Genomic DNA, 23,821 nt, shown 5'->3' on the forward strand with positions numbered 1-23,821 from the left:
CCCCCGCCAATTTGGACATAAAACAATCAACAGATTATATTTGTAGCATGAAGAAGAGGCCCTCTCTCCAAACAATTTAAGACTTGCAAGCTTTTTCTGCACACAAAAACTGTAACAAACATGGCTGGGTTGGTACCACTTTACAAACATGACTTGCAAATATTAGTAACACAGTTATACCATATAGCCAAACAAGTAAGCTACTTTCTTCTTCTGACAATGTAACATTGAAGATGTCTTTTTGAGGCTTACATTGTGGTTATGTCCTGTAGTGTTTTTATTTCCGGGCAGAAATATTTTGATAGGCTGCTATTTCCCCTACAGGAGACCAAGATTCAAATCCCACTTTATCCACTGACCTATTATGTCTCAACCACAATTTCTTACCTGTAACATGGGAATCTTACCTAAATTTCTCATATTTGTGAAAAACTATAAGATGAAGAGGGACGCAGGTGGCGCTGTGGGTTAAAGCCTCAGCGCCTAGGACTTGCCGATCGAAAGGTCGGCGGTTCGAATCCCTGCGGCGGGGTGCGCTCCCGCTGCTCGGTCCCAGCGCCTGCCAACCTAGCAGTTCGAAAGCACCTCCGGGTGCAAGTAGATAAATAGGAACCGCTTACCAGCGGGAAGGTAAACGGCGTTTCCGTGTGCAGCTCTGGCTCGCCAGAGCAGCGATGTCACGCTGGCCACGTGACCCGGAAGTGTCTCCGGACAGCGCTGGCCCCTGGCCTCTTGAGTGAGATGGGCGCACAACCCCAGAGTCTGTCAAGACTGGCCCGTACGGGCAGGGGTACCTTTACCTTTACCTTTATAAGATGAAGAATTAGAGAATAAGTTGTTGCTCTTTAGTATATGGATTACAGATTCAGTTTTTCCCCCCACTCAAAAAACTCTGCTAGGTTTGTGGGGGCTCCATTCTCTTTCCCTTCTTCTCTCTTCCAAACCAACTATGGAGATTGTAAAATTGCATATGGTGGCAAGAATTATTTAATGGTGACAACTCCATATTGTTCTTGTTAGTGCACTTTCAATGCTGTTAATTTTTAACCATGGTCCTTGTTCTAATATACATTTGACTATATAGACGAGCACAGGTCAGACAGTTGCATGGCTAATGTATAAACACATCCTGAGTTCTAGAAATAGTGATGTGCTTCTTCCTCAGTTGCAACCAGAAATAATGAAACACTCTGAGATAAGCTACATAACAGGCTCTGCACTCTGAATGGGGGCATTTGGGGCTATTTGAAGCTGACTGTGAGTTTGTACAGTTGACCTGGGGGGAATTGCCATGATTTGAGGAGAATATTTTGATGAATGACACCTCCGTGTCCCACTAGACAGGCTGCTTAGATGGAACAATTCATCATATTTCTCATATGCTACATGCCTCATTTTTTATAGGTAGCATTGTATTTGGAAAAGTAAACCTGCCAAAAATAATGATTACAGCTGCAAGCAAACTCAGGGGCATTGCTATGGGAACTATCTCACATTTTAGATCCATTTAAATGGTTATGGGTCAGGAAACTGTTGAATAATGTATCTGTAAAACAGATCTACACTTAGATGCTAACCTGCCAACAGATATATACACAGAGGAAACCACTGCAGCACAAATAAGATGAAACAGCTTTTCTTTCTGCTGTGCTACAGAGCTTGGGATTAGCAGCTGATCTTGATGGACAGCTTCCCTCTGCTGAAGTCCTGTGTATGCCTGATATAAGATACAACAGAATCAATAATCAAAACCCCCAATACAAACCCTTTACACATTCTGCTTGGGATTCACATGTTACTAAATCTATTCTGCAAACCCATGGCAACCTTACAGCATCCAAGTACATTGTTTATACTTCATGACATTTTCTCACAATAAAATGGGATATACCCTGTTTATTTGAAAATAACAACACTTTAGGCCACCTTTGGAGGCATTTTCCAGCCAGAGTGGTTTACAAACACAAAACAGCATGAAAAGCAAACAATAATACAAAAAGTTTAAGCTTTAAAAAGCTTAAGGTTCTTAGGGAAAACTCTTCTTAAAAAATACACCCAAAGCCATCACCCAGCCAGTAAAACATCACTCCTAGAACAACAAATGATAAAGAGATGCTTCAATGTCTTCTGAAATCCCTGCAGCATAGTAACCTTGTACAGATCTGATGGAATGGAATTCCAAAGTCATGCAGGCATCGTAGAGAAGAACCTCTCTTTCCTGTCGACTTCCACCTAAGCAACCTAAAAGGTGAATATGTCAGGGAGCCTCTGAATCGGATCCTAAAGTGTGGGCAGGATAGTGCAGGTAGTCCAAAAAGGAACTCAGTGTCAAACTGAGGACTTTCAAAGTAAAAAGCAGCACTTTAAATTGAGCCCAGAAACACACCAGTACATAGCACACTAATATGACAATGGTGCTTCAGGCGTTGACTGCCTAGCTTCCAAGGATTCTGGAAAATTCTGAGTTTCTGAAATGTTTTTAAAGACAGGCCCTTGTGTTGTGCATCACACTGTGGCAAGGTCAGCTCTCTCCAGATAGGGCTGCAGTTTGTGTACCAGCTAAAGATGGTGGAAAGCACTGCTGGCCACTGAAACACCACTTGGTTTGAATCCAGCAGCACGGCAAACGGCACACTTGGCCTTTATGGGAGAGTGTCTCAGGCATTCACCTGAAGGTCCTGATTTTGATTTTTGTTTTAAAAAGTGGTGAGGGAAGCTAGTAAAATTATGAACGGTGGATTGATCGTGTTCAATTTTTGTATGAGACAAGTTTAATGCCGGTGGCTACAAACAGCTGAGCTTCCACTTTCTGTGCTCTAAACATGCTCATGATGTGCATAGCCCAGTTGGTTAAAGTGTGGTGCCAATAACACCAAGGTTGCAGGTTTGATCCCCATATGAGACAGCAAATATTCTTGCATTGCAGGGGGTTGAAGTAGATGATCCATGGGTCCCTTCCAGCTTTACATACAATCTATGATTCTATGGCAGTGGAAACTTCATTTCATCTTATTCCTTTCCTGTGTTTTTTCTTGCAAAATCTCTGTTCGCAAGGCAGGTTGGCTAAATGATCCCATACCATCAGTTCTCATGAAAGGGCAAGTTCCCAGACCAAACATAATAATGTTAGAATTAAGGTTTCTAAAAATTATCTCATAGTTATTGTATGTCAAGGGAAAGGCTATGTGTACAGATCTCCTTCTCTTGCCCTTCCTTGGTAGATGTTATCACTCTGTTGAAAGTGTTTCGCTAGAGTGCTATAGAAACCTGATGAGCATTTGCTATGCTAAGAAGTAACTCAGGTTTCCTTACAGCACCCCTAAGTACTCCTTACTGTCAATGTTGGACCCCACAAATCCTGAAGCCAGCACTGCATGAAGATGCCATTCTGTGGGAGTGCTGTGGAATGACATCCAGATGGCCCCTTAAAAATTATCACCTGAAGGTGGCGATTTTAGCCACACTGGAAATAAGGATTACTGTGTTACTGCAACATCTGAAATGGGACTCAGGTGGCTTTAAAGGGATAAAGGTAAAGGACCCCTGGAAGGTTAAGTCCAGTCAAAAGTGACTATGGGGTTGTGGTGCTCATCTCGCTTTCAGGCTGGGGGAGCTGGCGTTTGTCCACAGACAGATTTCCGGGTCATGCAGCCAGCATGACTAAACCACTTTTGGCACAATGGAACACCGTGACAGAAACCAGAGCACACGGAAATGCCGTTTACCTTCCCGCCGCAGCGGTACCTATTTATCTACTTGCACGGACGTGCTTTCAAACTGCTAGGTTGGCAGGAGCTGGGACAGAGCAATGGGAGCTCACTCCATCACAAGGGTTCAAATCGCTGACCTTCTGATCGGCAAGCCCAATAGGCTCAGTGGTTTAGATCACAGTGCCACCCACGTCCCTTATGGAGGAATAAGTGTCAATTACAATAATTGAAGTAGCATAAGATGCTGAGAACAAACAACAAAGGAAGGCTACCACCATTATGGCATGGAGGCTTGCTATGGGCATCTCATACTACAGGAGACTGAATGAATGGACCTTTAGTCTGACCATGCCAAGGCAATTGTTACACTCTTAAAAGCTGAATTATAAACGCTGGGTATTAAGAGCTAGATCACAAGGAGCAGTGCATAGCTATTTTTATGACCTAAACCAGACAGAAATGGTGCCGCCAGAAGTTATTCTGTGCTCTTGCTGATTCACACAAGCACTCCTTCCTATGGTCTTTCATCTCACATGCAGAATATTAGCGGCATTTGCGGGTGTGAAATGGCCCAGATAATGTTCAATATAAATCAGAGCTGCAGTGAATAATAAAAAAGGAACAAGTGTAGTACAGAAGGATTTCCTTTTGTTTGCTTTTTTGGCTCTTGCCTTTGCTTTTTGTGCCAGCAAGTCACTTCAATTAGTATTCTAGCATGAGCCCGGTACTTTAATAGTGTGGCAGAGGAAGTTGCATATTAACCCTTCTCCTGTGCATATGCTGTAGCTTAATATGTTTTGCTTGAACTGCAATTGAATCGCCCTCTTGCCCATCTGCAATTACTCTTCAACAGACATTCATTTTGCATTCGCTGCTGAAGACAAGGGTTGACTGAAATGTTCCTTAATTAATACGTAGCTGGTTACTAAACATACACATGGAAATGAAGAAAAACAGTGACATTACTGAGATAAAACTGGCAGTTTCGGGGAACTTGAGTCCTGCACGTGTCCATAAAACACAGATGGAAAATATCTCAGCATGGAAATAAAACAGAGAAAGATGCCAACATAGTTTAAAGGCCAGATGCAGTATTAACTCACCATGTCCAAGATCTAAACTTAGCACAGATAAGACTACAGTATGTTTCCTCGGTTATGTCTTTGGGAGGGGGGCAATATATTTCCTAAAGGTAAGAAACTGCATTTAAGATATCTTTCTTGAGCTGCATACTGTATAGCTTACTTTTCTATTAACCCTTTCTGATAGAAGTATGGTGTAATAGAAGTTCTGATATGATAAGGTGAATGCCATGCTTCAGTTTGTTGCTGCTTCTTTAAGGGTTACTTATATATGCTGTAATAAAGTTGCTGTATCTAAGAACTGACTGGGTTACAGATGTTTCCATATACCTGGCTGATACACTTTAGTTCCTAACACTTTTTAACGTAATAGCCATTACCCTTAGCCCCTCTTCCCCAGTCACTCTTCCCACTAGCTACTGTGGACCACCTTTGAGCCAGGCTTACAGGCAGTTCTGGTCAGCTCCTTGCTGAATTCTTCTTACTGTCTTATATGACCTCACTGCCCATCTTCAGCTTAAGGTTAATGATTTTGCTCTTTTAAGGCAGACTATTATTTTCAGCTTCCTCCAGCCTGGATAGTCTCTTTCCCATCGGCTTCTGCTTCACCTTTAGCCTCCAGCTGCTTCTTCCCAGCCAGTCTCACCCTCTGTCTTCTTCATATCTGGTCAGCAGTCTCTCTCAATATGAGTAGATTAGGCCTATTTATTTCTGTCCACCAACCAATCAGATTTGAGAGGCATAGAGTCCTCCCCGCCAATCAGGCCACTTTTCCTGTCCAATGCATAATTAATAATTTCTGCCCAATGAGCCAATCAGAAGTGCAATTTACAATACAGTGGTACCTCGAGTTACAAATGCCTCAGGTTACAAACGCTTCAGGTTACAAACTCCGCTAACCTGGAAGAGTTACCACGAGTTGAGGACTTTGCCCCAGGATGAGAACAGAAATTGTGTGCCGGTGGTGCAGCGGCAGCAAGAGGCCCCATTAGTGAAAGCACGCCTCTAGTTAAGAACAGTTTCAGGTTAAGAATGTACCTCCATTAAGAATTAACAAATTAAGTTCGCAACTAGAGGTACCACTGTACTCTCAATATTGCAATACCAACCAACCAACCAACCAACCAACCACTTTCCAACAGACGAGTCTCAGCTACTTACATAGCAGCCCTTCTTCTTCTTCTTCTTCTTCTTCTTCTTCTTCTTCTTCTTCTTCTTCTTCTTCTTATCATTCGTAGCCGAGTAAGATGGTTTTCCATGAACACAGTCTTAACAATTCTGCATTCACACGTCCTTCCACAGTAGGGACATAGGTTTCCGAGTGGGAGTTGTTCATGATGATGGTTTGCCAAACGTACCTTCCTCTTAGAACGTTTCTCCTTTTTGTCCTGAGCTTGAGCATCTTCAAAGCCCATGCCACCTTTGGTAAAGGCTGTTTTCCAACTGGAGTGCTTGCAGGCCAGTGTTTCCCAATTGCCGGTGTTTACACTACATTTTTTAAGATTTGCCTTGAGAGAGTCTTTAAACCTCTTTTGTTGACCACCGGCATTAAACTTTCCATTTTTAAGTTCGGAATAGAGTAGTTACTTTGGAAGACGATAATCAGGCATCTGAGCAACATAACCAGTCCAACAAAGTTGATGTTGAAGAATCGTTGCTTTTACATTAGTTTGCCTTTCTTCCCAAGTGATGTGTAAAAAATTTTGGAGACACCATTGATGGAATCTTTCAAGGACTTGGAGATGGCGTTTATAAGTGGTTCATGTTACACAAACATACAATAAGTTTGGTAGTACAATATCTTTGTAAAGAAGCATTTTGGTTTCCCTGCAAATGTCTCAGTCCTCAAACACTCTGCACTTCATTCAGGAGAAAGCTGCACTCGCAGAGCTCAGGCGATGCTTGATTTCGGCATCAATGTCAGCTCTTGTGGAAAGATAACAGCCCAGGTAGAAGTGAGCGACACTTTCCAACATTACACCATTGAATTGGATTTATGGCACTGCAGAGGGGTTGTTTTGTCCTTGTTGGTGCAGCCCTTTGGTTTTTTGGATGTTGAGCAATAGGCCAATCTTTTCATAAGCTTCTGCAAAGATTTTTAGGATGACTTGGAAGTCATCCTCTGAGTGTGCACACACTACATTGTCATCAGCATACCGAAGCTCTGTGATGGAAGTTAAGGTAACCTTACTCTTTGCTTTCAGACCAGTCTCAGGTACTGACATAACAGCCAATGACTAGCCATTAACACATACTTAGTATTTTCAAAATCAACCATTGCAGTATTATTATTTTTAGTATTATTTATTGAATTTGTATAATGCCCTTCATTCACAGATCTCAGGATGTTTCACAAAATAAAATCATAATATAAAACCACAAAATACACAGTAAAAACAAACAACAAACCAATAATTCCTGCCTCCCACAACACTTTTAACAGGACGTCAGATGACCCCACATTAAATGACCCTACATACACATACACTGTAACTAAATCAAATCCTGCTTGGGTAAGTACATTTTTTTTACAAAATGACTTATCCAAACACCCTTTGGAAACTACAGTGGTACCTCGGGTTAAATACTTAATTCATTCTGGAGGTCTGTTCTTAACCTGAAACTGTTCTTAACCTGAAGCACCACTTTAGCTAATGGGGCTTCCTGCTGCCGCCGCCGCAGCAGATTTCTGTTCTCATCCTAAAGCAATGTTCTTAACCCAAGGTACTATTTCTGGGTTAGTGGAGTCTGTAACCTGAAGCATATGTAACCTGAAGTACCACTGTAGTGCAGAATGTAGCAGGACTGCTGTTAACCAGTGTTGGCCTCTTAGAACACATTACACCAGTGCTGAAGGAGTTCCACTGATTAACGGTGAGTTTAGATACAATCTTCAAAGTGCTGCCATACACCTTCCCATCCAGCCAGACTAGGATATACCAGAGGCTGCCATGATTTTTTTCTGAACATTAAGTTATTTGGTTAGAGCCTACTCCCAATGCCATCTTTATCAGAAATTAGTTTGTCAGCAATTAGGTGTGAAATATTCTTTCTAGTGGCACTTTCACTTCAGAGTTTCTTTTATCAGAAAGGCCGCAGGACTCTTTATCTGTCTTTGGAAAACAAATTACCGTAAAACTTTCCTGTTCCACTATGCCTTGGGTGAGAACAGGAAGTTTAATATTAGTTATGGTTCTGTTTTTCTTTCCCATTTTGCTTTCTCTATACTGCTTCCTGTTTTATTGTGACACTAATATTTTATTTTATTGTATTATTAATTATTTTATTAGTATTTAGCATTACTGTAAGCTATCATGCAGGCCTATGTGCAGGATATAAATATATTATCATAAAACTATAGGCTAGATGAAAAAGATGAATCTTCTATTCAGAATCTTAATTAGTATGAGATAAGTTGCTCGAGAACTAAAGCAGACAAGGCTGCTTGCCAAAATACATATTAGATTTTGCCAGTGGGGCATATAAGGAAGGTCTGGTCTTATGGAGGGAGATGGGTAATAAAGACAATTTGGGTCATTAGTCCAATTTGTTTCTTCTTGCCCCCCACAATTGCTATAGTAACCAGAGCCTTTAACGTATTTATCTTCGAAATATCCCTGTGCTGCTTCTGGAGAAATGTTGAATTTGATTAAACAAAAGAATTAAGGCAGGGAGCAAATGCAGATGAAGAATTGAGAATTGGCCACAGAAGCTGACTAGCCCTAGATAACTTCTCTCTTGATGTAGATTACATCAACTCAAATATAGCCTGGACCACTAGTAGGAATAGGGAGTTTAGGTGTAGACCAGAAAAGGCTAACCTGTGGCCCTCCAAGTGTTGTTGGGGTACAGCCCAATAGCAGTGCGCCAAATATTTCTTCCAATATTTTTTGTGACTATTCTCCATCAATTACTGAGAAAAGAAATTACATTTGAAAATTATCAAAGGGGAGCGAAAACTTGTGGATTTGTCATCCACATTTACTTTACTTTCGACACAGATTTCGAGGTTGTGAGTATCCTCTCTCTCATTCTATAAATCATCTCTTTGATGGTCTTCAACCTGCAGCCTTCCCAAATCCTTGGCTTCCTGTCTGGAATGTACCCTGACAGCCTACCAAGTTTTCTGCACTTTAGTTAAAGCCCATCACTAGATAAAGAGGCTTTTTTTCATACCAGGGAGTTTGGAGAGGCAGGGAAGTTGCAGAGTGCTGGAGAAATATTTAATGGGATGGTGGGAGACACACGCAACACCCTTGGCCACCTTGCAATGATATAGTAAGCTCAATTTTGCACTCACCTATATACTAAAGAAGAAGAAGAGTTTGGATTTGATATCCCACCTTTCACTCCCTTTAAGGAGTCTCAAAGTGGCTAACATTCTCCTTTCCCTTCCTCCCCCACAACAAACACTCTGTGAGGTGAGTGGTGCTAAGAGACTTCAAAGAAGTGTGACTAGCCCAAGGTCCCCCAGCAGCTGCATGTGGAGGAGCGGAGATGCGAACCCGGTTCCCCAGATTACGAGACTACCACTCTTAACCACTACACCACACTGGCTCTCAATTCTAAAGCAATTCTAAAGCATGCTGGGGATGGCATAGGTTTTGGCATAGCACTACTTCTTGGATTCAAGTATTAGAATGGACCAAACCATGCAGAAAAGCAGTTCCAGACATGGATTGGTCCTGAGACTGCTGCTTGCTGGGAGAACTTGGGCCAGTCACTATGTCTCAGTCCAAAGGTAGCCAGTATTGTTCCTCCAGATGTTATCAAGCTCAAGCCAGGATAACCAATGGTTGGGGCTGATGGGAGTTTAATCTGACAATATCTGGAGGGCATATGTTGGCTATTTCTGTCTCATCCTAACTTACCTCACAGGGTTGGAAAGGATAAGAACCATGTACATTACCCTGAACTCTTTGGAAGAAAGGTAGGAAGTGCAATCCTATAGGATAACATGTGCAGTTCTTCAAAATGTGGTACTTTTTGCCTTTTTGTGCGTGGAAAGTTTGATGTCCCACTTTCTGCTTGTAAGGAAGGCAACAATTCTAGAAATATCTTATCTTTACTCTCTCTAGTTGACTAGTTGCGTATCCACCTCCTTGACAGTTAGATAGTAGAAGAAATAACTTTCTTTAGTGTGAACATGAAGAAAACAAATAACTGGAAGAGAATACAACTTAGACTGGTTTAGTTTTAGCATGTAAAACAACACACTGAGTAGTTTCAGAAAAGGAATTCTAAATGGGTGTTTTCTTGAAGAAGGCCCCATACATAAAAATATCTAAGAGATAAAGCAAAAACCGGAAAACAACATGACTTAAACTATCCTAGGTAACTGAAGAAGATGCTCTGCTGCATCCTAATGTTATGGGTGTCATATTTCACACACAAAAACTCCTAGGAGTATACTAAAGAAGTTAGCAATTGCTTGTAAAATAAATTTATGTTACGGATAATGGATCATTTTTTTATTGCACCTGTACAGTTGCTGAATACATAATTTAGGAGGGTGGCAAATTATTAGATTTCTATCCCAGAGAAGCTAGAATGTATTTTGCCAAGTAACCCAGAATTCTGGGGCCTAGAAGCTTGGGAAATTAAAATAAGTGTTCAGACATAAATCTTTTCCTACTTGTTAAAAATGTGGCATTCCTCATTCAACCAGAACCTCAACTCAGGTCAGCAAGTGAAGATTTTTATTTCACTAGAACTATCTAGGAACTATCTATTTCACTGGAACTTGTCTGGGAAAAAAATACTGTACAACCAGGTACTTGTTAAACTATAGTAAGAATTTTAAGAACATGATCGGCAAGATAAATTTTGAGCCTTGGGGCAGGGAGAGAGAAAGCCACTTGTACTCGCTTTAGTCCTGCTCAAATGCTCATAACATCCACTATTAGAGGTATCTCTATCTTCCGCTCCTGTCCTGCAGAACTAACAGCAACTTCAATTAACTAGCACCACAGGCCTGATTCAATCGCTTCCCCAACCAATGGCTGCTTTGAAGCTTTGAAGAAAGCATCAGTACCACTGATCTCCATCATCTCATCTGGTTGGGCCCTAAGATGGTAAGGGGTAAGTCTTATATACATTTTTACACAAATTTCAGAACGATAGATACCACAACAGAATTCACTGTTGATTTTTTTTTTTGCTGTTGTTCCATAACTTTTCCATTTTCCTTTCCACATGAGCCATAATTATTTGACATTCTTCCTTGGGAATAAAGGAATAATTCTACCATTCCTTGGTAGCTCTGAGTTTTTAATGCTAGGCAGCCTTGTGCCAAGAGCAGTACTGGGAGTTCCCCTTACAGTAAACCACATGAAAGCTAGAGATCTAGCTTAATCTAGGCCCTACTTGCTTTGCGTGCTATTCCACTGTTAATGTAGTACAGGTGGATAGTGTCATTATAGGATTTAGCCACCAGGTGGCAACTGGACACACACACACACACACACAGTGCCAGAAGTTTTCTGTTGCCGTTCTTTTTGGAGGGAGACAAAACTTGCCTAGTTTTCCTTCTTTCTGGTATGTGCATTAACCTTCCATGACAAGGCACAAAACTTTTCTTGAGCAACAACTGCTACAGTTATGTCACAGGGTGTGGTGGTCAGTAATCACACGGTCCAAAGTTGGAGTTAACACTTGATGAGCAAAAACACAATCTCCACAGACTTTTCTGAGTGCCAGGCCTAATGAGCAGCAACTTATTCTGGGTGGGTCTTCTTCCAGGAAATCAGTTGCCAAGACTAAAGGTCCCCACCTTCCCACAACTGTCTATGTCTCCTCCTCTCCAGAGCTTTCCCCAAGCAATTGGAGACTGTATGTCTGTGTACAGCCAAACTCTCCTTGACCTTTTCATGCCTCTCCTGGTTCTGGGAGGGAGCTTGTCACAGCAGCAGGAGGAAACAACCATGACTTTTCACCAGCCTGACTTATCTCTGCCTCTAATTTCAATTTGACCTCACTAACTTCAGCTTCCAATTCTTGACCTCTCTGCCACAGACTCTCCCTGCTCACGAAGCCCTGCTTCTGCTTCTGCCATATCCTCTTTCCAGTCTTCTCCCTCTGACCTCTCATCACTGTCCCACCATCACTCCCTGGGCTCTGAGCTTTCTTGCCTTGGTAGTTCCACAGCTGGTTCCTCCCGCCATTCCTTTGTGTCCAACCAGCCCATGACAATTTGAGGGAAAGAAAGTATCAGTTTGCCTGGTTGCAAACCATGCATTCAAAGACACTGATTTTAATGGGACACTTTCTTTCTGGATTACATCCCGGAGTACAACCTCCAGCACAGTTCAGTGGCGTAGCGTGTGGGGTGCAGGGGGGGCCGGCCGCAGAGGGCGCAACATCTGGGGGTTAGGGTTAGGGGCGCAAATCCATGGGTTAGGGGGCGCAAATTACTTGCCTTGCCCCGGGTGCTGACAACCCACGCTATGCCACTGCACAGGTTGATGTTATAGATTCAACAACAACAGCAATTGAGAAAGCAATGCAGCAATGCAGAAGGGTAGCAGACATTTTAGAAATAAACAAGTAACAAAATGTCCATGAGTTCACTTTCTCTCTATGGACAGTTTTTAAGAAGACAGCTTGATTCGATTATAAAACCAGAAGACTGACTCAACCCACAAAGAAGGAAGTGATGCCATGCCAACTTAGTTCCTGAAACATACTGTAGCTCTGTTTCATTTTTACATTTCTCTCTATAGCAGGGGTCAGCAAACTTTTTCAGCAGGGGGCCTCAGACCTTGTGGGGGACTGGACTATATTTTTTAAAAAAATATTGAATGGATTCCTATGCCCCACAAATAACCCAGAGATGCATTTTAAATAAAAGCACGCATTCTACTCATGTAAAAACACCAGGCAGGCCCCACAAATAACCCAGCGATGCATTTTAAATAAAAGCACGCATTCTACTCATGTAAAAACACCAGGCAGGCCCCACAAATAACCCAGAGATGCATTTTAAATAAAAGGACACATTCTACTCATGTAAAAACACCAGGCAGGCCCCACAAATAACCCAGAGATGCATTTTAAATAAAAGGACACATTCTACTCATGTAAAAACACGCCGATTCCCGAACCATCCGCGGGCCGGATTTAGAAGGCGATCAGGCCAGATTCGGCCCCTGGGCCTTAGTTTGCCTACCCATGCTCTATAGAGCCTGAACTGAACACACACTAAAACCTAACTCCCACCCTATTAATCAACTTCAGTTTGATTAGGGTCAATGATCAGAATGAGCAGAAATATAATGAACATACAAAGGCAATAAATTTATTTCAGAGGCTATGGAAAATGAACTTGCTCATGTGAACTTCCAAGTACCTGAAGTCTTTTTAAAACCAGGTTGATTGCTTGCACATTCAACCTCACTTAAAAAAATTGTGTTGACATTTACCAAGACTTAGGTTTGGTACAGATAAACTACAAGACTTCCTGAACACCAATGATAGTTGCCTATATAATTTTGCTACATTTCAACAAATAACGGTACTTGCCCTAAGCATAATACAAATGGCAATAGATACAATCACATGTCTATTGACTTTTGCCTTGTTAGAATTTGAAACAAAGATGATAAATAATTCACACACTATCCCTTTGATAAATCTGAACAGCTCCTAATACCCAGTCTCTTCTGATTCCATGCATCACCAGCAAATATCACACACATCAGTTGTTTGTTGTCTTTGCTTCGTTTTATTTCCGTTGACAACTTAGGCAGAAGTAAACGGTTTCATGATTGCAAGGAAGACTCGTGTCAATTATGTAGACAGACCTGCACTATAATTTAGAAGAGTTAAATGCCAGGTTTGTTTTACAAAGTAGAAGGAGAAGATTGGAGTAACATTTTTTTGTGTACTAAATTACAAAAAGCAATTTTTGTGACAATTTTATGGGGAAAGAAACATTTGTAACTAAGGCTGGAAAGTTATAAACCACAGTTAAGGGAAAACAAAAGCTTCCAAATTCCTTTTCTTAGGCCTGTGGGAAGCCACAAAGAGGAGAAGGAATAGCTTAGAAGCACAGGAAGAGGCTAGGCTCATTTATGTAATGTTAAACAAGGATTTAGCCGTACATCTGAATGCGGCCTCTGCCTATTTATGAGGGTATGCTGAATGTGCCCTAGAGGTTGTTTTGGAGTGGTACTCTGCTAGTTTCTCTTTTGTAGCAGCTGGATGAGTCCCTCTTTGTATCACTTTGGCATTTTAACATGGAGTATAACTGGTTATGGTTGATTGATGCGACCTTCAGTTGGTACTGTTTTGTCTCTTTGGTGAGTCATAGTTTTTACGCAGCTTTAATAGACTTTTTTTTAATTGTTCTGTTCATTTGCTCTTCATTAATCATATGTCACCTGCAGCAGCAAGGGTTGAATCCACACAGGCAGAGCAATCCTAGCTCCAGCAGTCTTGTCCCTCATGGTTGACAGCAAAGGAAAGTGGGAAGGGAATGCAGGTTGTGGGGAGGGTAGGCAGTGCCAGGCTGGCACAGTGACCGGGCCCAGATCAGACCCAATGCCAAATGGCATTAGCTTGGCATATAAGGGTTTGGACTGCAGCCTAAGTCATGCTTAGAACAAGCCCATTGAAATGGACTTCACACTTGGTAATCCTTAAACCAGTCCCTTTGAAATCAGTGGGGCCTAAGTTAGTCTCTTTGGTTTCAATGGGTTCACTCTTAAGCATGACTTAGGCTGCAATCCAACTCCCAGGTTGTTTGAAAAGAAAGTTGATTTAAAAAATGTAACTTAATAAATAAGCAAACAGCTCTCTTATGTTTTATCTGTGAGAGACAGTTAACTACTTTTCCCCCTTACAGACAGAGAATACATTTTTTTCTTACTCATCATGCCTTTTCTCTCATGCTTTGGCAGTCAAATTAAGGCATGGCAAAACTGGGAAAGCAGAGCTGCTTCTTCTTGATGCTGATGCCAGCAGTGAGGTCCAAGTGAGACACAGGAGGTGGCTTTTAACGCAGCAACCCAAGAGATTGTGTTCCCCACTGGGCCTACAGTGGAATGCTGGCTCCATCACTACAGCAAACTGCATCTTTCTCCCACTGTCAGTTCCAGCATGTTACTTCTTTGTTAAACTTACTTCCATGTACTTTTCCAGAACAGGACAGCTTAGATTTAATAAAGTACACATTTTATTGCTTTATTTACTGATATAGTTATTTAAAACAGCAGCAGAGGGTTTGTGACTAACCTAAATTTTTTTTATTTCAATGGGACTTGCAGCCTGTATGTACACCATACATTTAGAGAATGTTTTCCTCCAAAAATCCTGGAAATTGTAGCCAAGGGTGTTGGGAATTATAGCTCTGTGAGGGGTAAACTACAGTTTCCTTGATTCTAGGGGGTGGGAGATGTGCTTTAAATGGAGCCATAGTCAGGTCTGCAGCCCATCTACTCAGAAGTAAGTCCCGTTGGATTCAGTGGGGCTTACTCCCAGGGAGGTGGGGTTAGGAGGACTACAGCCTTGGTCGAGACTTTTGCTGGATTGTTACCCTCAACTTATATATCCTAGCAGTATTTAAAAGAATTGCCTTTCGCACGGGGAGAAAGGTGGCGCTATTGAGTATTTCCAGATCATCTGTTGCAAAAAACAAACAACCACAACCATGCCTTTAGGTCTCATTTATCCTCCCAGCTTATTCTTCCGTCTTTTCTGACTCACATTTATCTGGAAAAGTGACAAATGATCACTGAACTTTCAACTCCCAGACAAAAATAATAAAAGCAACAACCAAAGATTCCGGAACAACACTGCATTCTTTCCCAAGCCCATCAAAACGCCCATGGCCGTCAGTTTTCTTTACGGATGTTCCGTTCAAATCTCAGATCAGCATTTTGGAAGCAGGGAGGGGAGCGAGGCGAGCACTGGGGAGAGAATAACGGCGAGGTCTTTCAACTCAGGATTAGAAAGAAGACTTTTTCCTCCAGGCACAGGACACTATCAGACCCAGCTGAATAGTGCAAGCCAAATAACTCCGCGGAACGGCCTGCAAAGGAGCTGGAAAGAATAGCGGAGCCAAACTTTCCGAGTTAACTTTGTGCTGCCTGCGCCACTGTCCAAGCTGTTGACACGCCGCTTTAAAAACAAAAAAGGGTGAATCAAAGGGCAGCCAATGAAACGGGAACCCACCCTTTCCTTTCTCTCTCTTTGGGGAGAGACTTTTAAGACGTGATTCAGATCTCCCTGTTGCAAAGCAAGCTCGGTCGCCTTAGCTCGAAAGTGCTGCAGTTGAGACGCGCTTCCTCCACCGTCTCATTTCAAGCCTATTTCAAGCACGCCTCTCCCCTGGGATCTGTAGCTTGCTGGGAATTGTAGCTCGGCGGGGGGTAAAAGTACAGTTCCCAACATTCTTTTCCCCCGAGGGGGGCGTTTCAAATGCACGGAATGTACACGTGTAGACACACACACAGATCCTCCTTACTCACCCATCTCCCCATCTTCTTCCTCCTCTCCCTCTTCTTCCTCGTCATCTTCCTCCAGCTCCAGCAACACACCCTCCTTCTCCGCATTCATCTCCCCAGAAGTCCGTCGCTGCTGCTGCTGCTGCATTCCTCCTTTCCTGCAGATAATATGGAATAATCTCCAGCAGCAGGAGGAAAGCAGCCCCGGGGCTCCCGCAACCAGAGAGCCCGCCTTCCCCTCTCCGAGAGCCGCGGGGAAAGGAGAAAGGCGGGGCGGCCTGAGCCAGAGCAGCGGGCTGGGCTGAAGGCGCCGCCCTCTTGGCAGCCCGCCCGGACTGAGAGAAAGAGGCGGGAAAGTGAGCAGGGAGTTTCCTCCCGTTGCCATAGAGACGGGGCTGGGGTGGCGGGGCTTCCCCGCTTTTTCCTTCAGGGGCGCGTGGTTCCCCTCAAGTTACCTCAGCCAGGGGTCTCGTCGAGCCCGAAGCAGCAGCCAGCAACTCGCTCTCTTCCCAATAGGACCTTTAAAAAATAATAATAATTAAAATATAACTTTATTGAATAATACAATCAAATTTCCAGACATCTCTGCAAAAACACAATTATTTACATATTTGCCACACATAAACTGTGAAAGGAGATAAAGAGTAAGAAGAAACGAAAAAATAAAAAAGCAAAGGAAAAGAAAAAAGGAAAGAAAGAAAATGCTGTTTTCCATAAACAGTAATTCCAAAATTACACTTGCACACATTATAAAATTCAAATCTTAATTAAAATATCTTAAAAGACTTCCACCGCCTAAGCCACACTTCTTTTGTTATTTAATTCTCCTTTACCTCTGTTCTTCACTTCCATCCCTTTAGATCCCTTAGGATCTTCCATAATCCATTAAATTCTCTATATTCTTTATAGTCCAATAGGACCTTTCGCAGAAATTTCGACTTGGAAGGGACCCTGAGGATGAGAGTCAGGGTTTCCCAAACTTGGGTCGCCAGCTGTTTTTTTGGGACTACAATTCCCATCACCCTGACAGCGGGTCCCGCTAGCTAGGGATGATGGGAGTTGCAGTCCAACAGCAGCTGGAGACCCAAGGTCGGGGAACCCCTGGATTCTCGTCCCACTCACTGCAATGCAGGAAAAGGCAACCGTCCCCCCCAAAAAATATAAGGCTATTTCAGGATCATTATTTGAACTTCCGCCCCACTGTTACACAAAATGCATTGTTCTGCTTTGCTCCCAACCAGCTGCCTTCTAAAGAAGAGCCATTTCTGAAGAAACGCTTTGTGAGCGGGTAACCAGAAGTGCTCAGAGTTGTCTACAAAAAAAAGAAAAGAAAGAAAGGAACATGATAGCTGCACATATGCCTTTAATGCACGTTATTATTTCCCCAAGAATCCTGGTAGCTGAGGTTTGCTCCTAACAAAGCTGCAGTTCCCAGCACCCTCCACAAACTAGAGTTCCCAAGGGTTATCTAGTCCAACCCCCTGCAATGTTTTAAAATGTATGGTATGTACACAAAAGTTGGTGCTGACTCTGGAGCGGTTGGTGTTGATTCTTTACCACTGCTGATTTTTGCAGCTTTGGGTGTTAGGTTGCTTTTACTGTCCCTCTGTGTGTGTGTCTTATTTCTATTACATATTTGATATTGTGATCTGTCCTGGAGGGTATAAAAACTACATATCTAATAAACATAAGAATACCATGCTCTGTGTTACATGGTGCCTGCTTTGGCAGGGGGTAGACATTGCGGGAGGCAAAATGTGTCCAGTCTCCACCCTGAAAATATAACATTAGATTCTAGAGAGTCTGTAGAGCAGAACAGCCAAACCCCAGGGGAATGGCGACTTCAGCAAGTCAAGATAGCAAAAATTAAGCAACAAAGGGACATAAGGGCTGATTGTGAATCCTGCTGAGTTCATGGAAAACCAAAAGAGCATTTTTGTTAATTGTTTTCCAGTGGATAAAGCATGATTTCCAAGAGACTGATGAAAAAAACATTCCTGTGACTGGGCCACATTTCCCAGTGTCAGAAACTGATTCCCAGTATTTTCATTGGCACTGCAGTGACGTATTAGAGGAAATTAAAATGACTGTGTATAGAAAAACGGTGCGAAGCAGTCATAACCCAATTTAGCATTGTTTCCAGTTGTGTATAACCCTCCAAGGACTTGTTAATTTTCATGCCTCTGTGCAAGTTCCAGTATGAAATGATGACAGTCTCTTTTGCCCTCTACTGAACTGAACTGGTAATAACAACTGACGATAAAATTTGCTGCTGATCATATAGGGAGAATGCTGTACCAACACGTACTGTAAAGGTGCATTGCAGGATTCATGCTTTCATCATGGGTGTGTGTGTGTGTGTGTGTGTGTACATCCTATACTTCCAGGTGCATGCTAACACAGCCACAGGGCCAACCCAATATATATTGTTGCCTAAGGCAAAGGACAAGACCACACCCTGCAAGCCCATCAACAGAAACAGACCAAACTGGCAGCTGAATCTTAGTTCAGCACTGGTGGCAGGACAGCAACCTTACAGCACCTAAGGTTAGCAAGGGGTTGCAAGGCACACACAGCTCTGTCCTCTACCGCCTTCCTGCCTCTGCCTGCCTCCCAGCATCTTCAGTCTGAAGCAGCTGTCTCACCATGCCTAGCAGCAGAGCCGGCCCTGTGCAGACAACTAAGAACCTTGTCTTACACTGCATGGGAGCAATGTCCTCAGACACAACAAGCACCTGACATCCACTTAAAATACAGTGGTACCTCAGGTTAAGTACTTTATTTGTTCCGGAGGTCCATACTTAACCTGAAACTGTTCTTAACCTGAAGCATCACTTTAGCTAATGGGGCCTACTGCTGCTGCCGTGCCGCCGGAGCACGATTTTTGTTCTCATCCTGAAGCAAAGTTCTTAACCTGAAGCACTATTTCTGGGTTAGCGGAGTCTGTAACCTGAAGCGTATGTAACCTGAAGCGTCTGTAACCCAAGGTACCACTGTACTGACCTTCTAAATGAATACAATCATTTTAATAGATAATAGGCCTTGCAGAGTCACACCCATCTAACTCAGGGAACACCTAACCCATATCCGGCCCTGAAATAAACTAGGGGGAGAATGTTTATTTAGGGGTTATGGTTTTTTAAAACTAATTAAACATATAGTCAGGCAGGAGAAGGAGGAGGTGATGTGGGGAGATGATCACCACCAGCAGAGTTTCAATCCTGTGGGTTCTGCTTAGCAAGGAAAGGTGCTTGGGAAGCAGCACCCTGCAGAACTGAATCCCAAGGGCCAAAGTGTGTGTTCCTTCACAAGCACCTTGAAGTGCTTGAAGTGTAGCTTGAAGTGCCGGTATGCTAGTCAAAACCCCACAGGCCCCCGACACAACATGTACTGCACAATGTGAAAGGAACATTAGAAAATGGGTAAGGTAAAGGTAAAGGTGAGGGACGTGGGTGGCGCTGTGGTTTAAACCACTGTACCGCTTGGACTTGCCAATTGGAAGGTCAGCAGTTTGAGGCCCCGAGATGGGGTGAGCCCCCATTGTTCAGTCCTAGTTCCTGCCAACCTAGCAGTTTGAAAGCACGCAGTGCAAGTAGATAAATAGGTACCACTCCGGCGGGAAGGTAAACAGCGTTTCCATGCACTGCTCTGGCTTCACCAGAAGTGGCTTAGTCATGCTGGCCACATGACCTGGAAAAACTGTCTACAGAAGCGGACAAATGCCGGCTCCCCCGGTCTGTAAAGTGAGATGAGCGCCACAACCTCAAAATCATTCGTGACTGGACTTAACTGTCAGGGGTCCCTTTACTTTTACCTTTTTAAAAGGTAAAGGTAAAGGACCCCTGGACGGTTAAGTCCAGTCAAAGGTGACTATGGGGTTGTGGCACTCATCTCACTTTCAGGCCGAGGGAGCTGGTGTTTGTCCACAGACAGCTTTCCGGGTCATGTGGCCAGCATGACTAAACCACTTCTGGTGCAACAGAACACTGTGATGGAAACCATAGCACACAGAAACACCATTTCCCTTCCTGCCACAGCTTTACCCATTTATCTACTTGCACTGGCATGCTTTCAACTGCTAGTTTGGCAGGAGCTGGGACCAAGCAACGGGAGCTCACCCTGTCACTGGGATTTAAACTACTGACCTTCTGATCGGCAAGCCCAAGAGGCTCAGTGGTTTAGACCACAGCACCACCCATGTACCTATTAGAAAATGGGACAGCAGAACTAGCAGCACAACAGGGAAACTAATGCAGTATGTCCCATGTCTAAATGCAACGCAGCCAGATGGGCAGAATATAAATAATACAATTATTATTAGTAGTATTAAATGTAAAAAATGGATGGTCACTTAAAGAAACTGTGCCCCAGCAACTTTGTCACCAACCTGTAGTAGACAGAACTGTGAAAAGCTGGGATATAAATATTGTGAATCAATAAAACCATCCTGTCAGGACGTTGACCTGAATATTTCAACTTTTGGGTGGTTGCTGCAGCCCTGCTTCACCTGAGTGCAAATGTGTTTCCTCTGCCTTGCGTTTAACTTTTGTCACCGTTCTTCCCTTTGGCTATCAGCCAGCGAATCACCTAGGAAACCCAAGGACTGGTTGCCATGGGCACTCTGCTAAGCATCTGTTCCCTTTCTTGCACAGCACATCAGCACAGGAGGGGAAGGAGGGTTTTTCCAAAGGATCGTGGTATTGAAAGGATAGGTCTTGTCCTCATTTAGCCCACTCAACTTTCTGCAAAACTGGCAGCGTCGTCGTCACACAACAAACACGTACGCCATAGAACTTGTTGTGCTGCGACAACAGAGTTCTAGGAATGCTTTGACCTTACATAACTTGATGAGGCGCTGCCCATAGTTCAGTACAAACCGCTAACAGTGAGCCAAAGAGAGAAAAACTGGGAAATCCTGTTCCTTTCTACATACTGATGATTACACAGCTAGTAGTATAGACAAGGCCCATGTAAGCAAGTCTGCCTTTCTGTACTGTGAAGCTGTATTTTGATCCTGCTGAAGGTTATAAGAAATAGGGCAAGGTGATGCATGTGTCTGGAGGCAAATTTTAACTCCTGTTTTTAGGCAGTGCCATTTCTTCCCATTCTTAGTGCTGAGAGCATGTAAACCCTGTTGTTCCGTCTGACCAGTGTGTTTCCCCCTTAACTGCAACATCTGAGCATTTTTCAGTACTTGCAATCCATCATTTGGCCACAGGAGGGCATATTTATACAACCTTTAACTAAGGAAACATTTTTCTCACCATAAATAAAAAACCTTAACCTTTGCTTTTCAGAAATACCAGCATGGGCCTTACAAAATATTGAGGTCATATTAAGGAACATTTTCCCAGGCTGGATTATTTTTTTCAGACATGCTCCATTGGTTTGCCAGCGTGTTTCATCAATGTCTATTTCCTCCAAATGAAAGAAATCAAAATTCCTCACATGAGGAGACGAGATGAGTAAAACCCAGCCTGCGTGTTTCTTTTATGACTTTTCCCCAAGTAAAAAATGGGGGGAAACACTACATAAACAGAAAACAACCCCTCAGAAACAATTTCTCTAAGAGTACTACAATCATAAAACACATTTATAAAATGCTTGATGCATTTTCTGTAGAAATGTCAATATATTATTTGAAGCGTGTCTTAAAGTTTCAATTTACATTTCCCCCTGTGTGCCCTGACAACAAAAGCCCCCACTAAATAGAATACTTCACCAGACAGAAAATCATTCCCTATAGAAGCTAGAAAAATTGCACCAATTATCCATCTGATGGGAGCAGGGTGCCAGGTCAAACATTGCTGGAAATAACGACTTCTAGTCTAAAATCCCTGCCTTTAAAACCTGACATTTTGGAATAGGATTGCACTTAGTTACTATTCAGTGATGAAAGCAAGCCATTTTCTGCCCTTTCGTTAATTCACATATTACAGAACAGAGTTCTACCATTTACTGCAGATTCCAGGGTTGATTCCCAGTGAACCCTCGTTTGGTTTAACGCTCGGCTTTTGTATAGCACTTTCAAGCACTTTGCATGCATTATCTAGGTGTGATTCTTACAACAACTCTACAAGGCAGATTTGGGGTTATTTCCCCAGGGAATGAGGCTGAGAGACTGTGCCTTGCCTAAGGTAGCTAGCGATTTTGTGTCAGAGGAAAGATTTGAACCAGGGACTTCCAAGGAGCAGCACAGTTTCTTAGCAACCACACAGCACCACCTCTTCCTTGGCAGCTATGTGGCAACCACGTCACCCCAATTAAAAAGATCTTCTGCCATCCATGTCCAAGCTACATGCTAACAATCACTTGACCATTGCAAACTTTTTAGCTATCAGTACTAAACAGGCTAGGTGATGATGCCTAGACATCACCTTGCCAACAAAGGTCTGTATAGTTAAAGCTATGGTTTTCCCAGTAGTGATGTATGGAAGTGAGAGCTGGACCATAGAGAAGGCTGATTGCCGAAGAATTGATGCTTTTGAATTATGGTGCTGGAGGAGACTCTTGAGAGTCCCATGGACTGCAAGAAGATCAAACGTATCCACTCTTAAGAAAATCAGCCCTGAGTGCTCACTGGAAGGACAGACCGTGAAGCTGAGGCCACCTCATGAGAAGAGAAGACTCCCTGGAAAAGACCCTGATGTTGGGAAAGATTGAGGGCACAAAGAGAAGGGGACGATAGAGGACAAGATGGTTGGATGGTGTTCTCGAAGCTACCAGCATGAGTTTGACTAAACTGCGGGAGGCAGTGGAAGACAGGAATGCCTGGCATGCTCTGGTCCATGGGGTCACAAAGAGTCGGACACGACTAAACGACTAAACAACAACTATACAGGCTAGCTAACTACCCTCCATTGTTATATTTCCTCCTGGGGCTTTGTCAAATGGGCCAACAATTTTTGTAGCTCAGCTACAAACTCCAGATCACCTTGTTCACCACGGCCTCCTGGAGGCAGTCATGTTTTGGTTTTTGGCCTGAAACAGCAGCTGCTACCACCTAAGCTGCATCTGCAACGGACTAAAAACCCTATGTTCTAGGAACAAGCTTGGTTTGATTTAAGAAGCAATGCTGTGATCCTAATGCAAATTTGTACAACTCCTAGCTTGGAAGGTTTCATTTCGCTCTTACTAGAACTGACATATACACAGTAACACCAAACAAACATATGTAGAAAATCCCAGGTATTTGATTATCTACCAAGCTTTGCGGATGGTGATGAGATCAGAAACTGGAATATTTGTACAGCTGTATGTATACAGCTGTTTTCTTCACAAAGCAAGATGGCAACCAAAGCCTATTTATTCCTGTATTGCAGGAAGATGGACTAGACAACTCTTGTGGTCCCTTCCAGCTATACAATTCTGTGATTCTGTACAGTCAAATATTTCGGCACTAAAGCTTTAAATTGCAATCGGATTGTTCACTCCTACCTGAATTTATGTTTCAGGTGTTGGAGGAGGCCTTATGTGGGCCAAGTCTTATGCAAATGTCTACGCTTATGTAAGGGATGTGGGTGGCACTGTGCATTAAACCACAGAGCCTAGGACTTGCCGATCAGAAGGTTTGTGGTTTGAATCC

At 43.0% G+C, this 23,821-nt stretch overlaps 1 protein-coding gene across 1 annotated transcript in view; it reads right to left on the bottom strand.

Moving 5' to 3' along the window:
* Positions 1 to 16,504, bottom strand: part of ANO6 (anoctamin 6) — a 72,605-nt gene extending 56,101 nt beyond the window's left edge. The window contains exon 1 of the mRNA XM_083699105.1: positions 16,261 to 16,504. Within this exon, the coding sequence (XP_083555231.1) occupies positions 16,261 to 16,384 (124 nt within the window). The 5' untranslated portion in view covers positions 16,385 to 16,504. The remainder of the gene's footprint in view (positions 1 to 16,260) is intronic.
* Positions 16,505 to 23,821: the final 7,317 nt, after the last annotated feature.

This window comes from Podarcis gaigeae (assembly GCF_964106915.1).
Source record: "Podarcis gaigeae genome assembly, chromosome: 10".
Lineage (NCBI taxonomy): Eukaryota > Metazoa > Chordata > Lepidosauria > Squamata > Lacertidae > Podarcis > Podarcis gaigeae.